The sequence below is a fragment of the Pinus tabuliformis genome, chromosome 1_2 (assembly GCF_031772625.1).
Source record: "Pinus tabuliformis cultivar Carrire ecotype Pingquan chromosome 1_2, CPIR1, whole genome shotgun sequence".
Lineage (NCBI taxonomy): Eukaryota > Viridiplantae > Streptophyta > Pinopsida > Pinales > Pinaceae > Pinus > Pinus tabuliformis.
The window spans coordinates 1298282624-1298285553 of record NC_142298.1 but is presented as its reverse complement, the minus strand read 5'-3'; the positions used below and the strand labels follow the sequence as shown (position 1 = coordinate 1298285553).

The 2930-nt window shown below is 36.1% G+C and overlaps 1 protein-coding gene across 1 annotated transcript; it reads left to right on the top strand.

Annotated features, from left to right (window-relative positions):
* The first annotated feature begins 450 nt into the window (after nt 1-450).
* On the top strand, nt 451-2671 carry LOC149210989 (uncharacterized protein At4g15970-like). Its single transcript, XM_089394511.1, has 3 exons — nt 451-1187; nt 1348-1731; nt 1953-2671. The coding sequence occupies exons 1-3, from the start codon at nt 1014-1016 to the stop codon at nt 2508-2510; spliced, it is 1116 nt and encodes a 371-aa protein (XP_089250637.1). The 5' UTR covers nt 451-1013; the 3' UTR covers nt 2511-2671.
* Nucleotides 2672-2930: the final 259 nt, after the last annotated feature.

Below are 2930 nucleotides of genomic sequence, written 5' to 3'. Positions count from 1 at the left end.
TATTAATATAATAATCATAAATAAATATAGTTGTTATTATTTATATAGTTATTAATAATCATACATAATTAGTTATTAAAAAATATATATATAATAATTATTAATGTGGTTTATATATGTCTATCATATTAGTAAATGTGATTGTGCTAATACATATTATTCTAAATAATCTTCAAATAATTTTTAAACAGTAACCATAAACCAATCTTAGATATTTATCTAATATATTTATCAATTTATTATTAAAAAAGGAAAATTCCTTTATTCCAAAATTTACTCCATGAAACATAATTGTATTCGACTTTCCTACATCACGCCCCCACCATAATTGGTGTTTCAATAGGGACAACTGAAATCATTTATCTCCACGAAAATATAATGGCTATCGAAATACAAGGAGGACTCTAAATTTGTGGCTCAATGCAAACCCCTCTGTCACCTCATGCCAAGAAGTTCAGGGCAACAATATCGGTATCTACTCTCCTAACACTGTTACTTCTCTCTGCACAAATTTGATTATGATCGTGCAAAGGTGCTCCTGCTGGTCTCGGCACAAAACTTACTGTTCTTCACCAGAAACACAATTATTAGGTATAAGTTCGCCTGATGAGAGACCGATGACATTTGCAGAAATTTTAATGTTTGGATTGGCAATATATTTTCGATTGTGTGTTACACTCTCAAGATAATCCATGCAACTTTGTCGGAGTGACCATAGATGAACCAAAAGCTGCTATGACTGAGACTGAAAGGGAGTGCCCACGGAGATCTTCTACTCGCAACCTTCTGAGAAATAGGGTTGCCGGCCCACCTGCTTTCTTGACTATCTGATCAGGCTGACCCACAAACCGCCTGCCATCTTACTCAGTGGAATCGTTCATTCCAGTTTTGACATACAATTATATAATTTCTCTTCAATTGTTTACAAATATTTATTGTGTATCGGTGAGTCTAGGGATTTCGGTCTGAGGACCATTAGACTGCAAAAAAACAATTTTTTTGTCGATCCAACAATGGTGAACGAATGCCTTGCAAACAAATTTCAGGCCATTCAGGCAACAACGATCTGTAAATATGCGATTATATTATGCGTTTGCATATTCGCAATAGTGATCACACTCTCACATTTTAATTCCCCAATTGGACACAGCGATGGCAGAAGGGGTTTCTACACGTCCATCAGCCTTGTAAGTTGGGTTCTATCAATTAGATTAAATTTTCTTGCCTCTGATTCTCTGGAACTCATACAATAATATCTGTATATTTTGGTTATGAAATTGATCACACAGATTTTATAAATAGATTTCAATGGCTTTTAGTATTGAATTAAGTGCCAATCTCTTGCAGAGGGCAGAGTTGAATTCGTCTGCAACTGTCACTGATTTAGAGAGTGCTCTGAAAAAGGCTTCAATGCCAAACAAGACTGTGATAATCACAACAATAAACGCAGCTTGGGCAGAAGAACACAGTGTATTAGATTTGTACCTTCAGAGCTTTCGAATGGGTGAAGGAATACAACATTTGTTGAATCATCTCCTCCTCGTTGCAGTGGACCAAGAAGCATTCAAGCGTTGCCAACAGATTCATCCGCACTGCTATCTTTTGGTTAAGGAAGGATCTGATCTTTCAAGGGAAAATGTTTTTATGAGCCAAGAATACTTGGACATGATGTGGGCTAGAATCTTATTTCTGAAACATGTCTTGGCGTTGGGTTACAGTTTTGTTTTCTCTGTAAGCATATTTCAATTTCATAGTTCTCAGACAATAAATATAGAAATACTGATCGAAATTCTAATCAGAGAGGTAATCAAAACCCTAATGATGGTCGCCGCATTTAAGGGTTGAAATACCACCTGAGCCAGGAATTTCAGTCAGAAATTTCAATCAGATATATATAGTAGTACCATTCAATGATTAATTTGATTCTTTCTACTGTATGATTTACTGATCAGGATGCGGATATACTGTGGTTTCGGAATCCGTTCCAATTGTTTGATGAAAAAGCCGATTTTCAGATTGCCTGCGATCATTACACGGGCGATCCACACGACCTATCAAATGCGGTCAATGGGGGGTTCAACTTCGTTCGTTCCAGTGAGAGAAGCATTAGGTTTTATGAATGGTGGTATGACTCCAGGAGATTGTACCCCAATTCGCACGATCAGGATGTGCTAAACAAGATCAAATCAGGGAGTTACTTGTCTGAAATAGGGTTGAAGATGTTTTTTCTTGATACCAAGTACATCAGTGGGTTCTGTGAGCCGAGAGCAGGACTGAAGGATGTGTTCACCATGCATGCCAATTGCTGTAAAGGCATGAAAGCTAAGATTTCTGATTTAAGATTGATTCTGCAGGATTGGAGTTCCTTTCGCTCTCTCAATGGCAGTACTGCAGTCCACTGGAGAGCTCCCGATGCATGTTTACATTCATGGTTTGCAGGGCCGATTGGCACCCCCCTAGGGTATAAACAGCTTGCAGAAGAGCCAACTCTCAACATTGGACATAAGTAAAGTCAAGAGGGTGCACACTAATCAAAGATGTGTGCTATACTTCACCATCTTGAAAGGCCCACTGTTCTCATATATGAAAGTGAAGCTGTGGATATGGATTTTATGTGAGAGAGATGTAGTTAATGTGAATTAATTCCATAGTTATCAATTCAATTTGTATGTTCGGTTGTAATATGATTAAAATGTAAATTTTTTTTGTATGAGAACTTTGTATTTTTGAAAATGTTTTCAAATTACTATTTTTTATAAAAAAGAATTTAATTTCTATATATACAGTTATTTTTTAAACTTTGTTTTATTAGGCTTCTGTCATCTATATCAAGTTTATGAGAAATTCTTTGGTGTATATCACAGGATAAATCATTTGTCGACTCTTGAAATCCAAATTCATAATCTTTCATAAGTAACACATACCTGAAA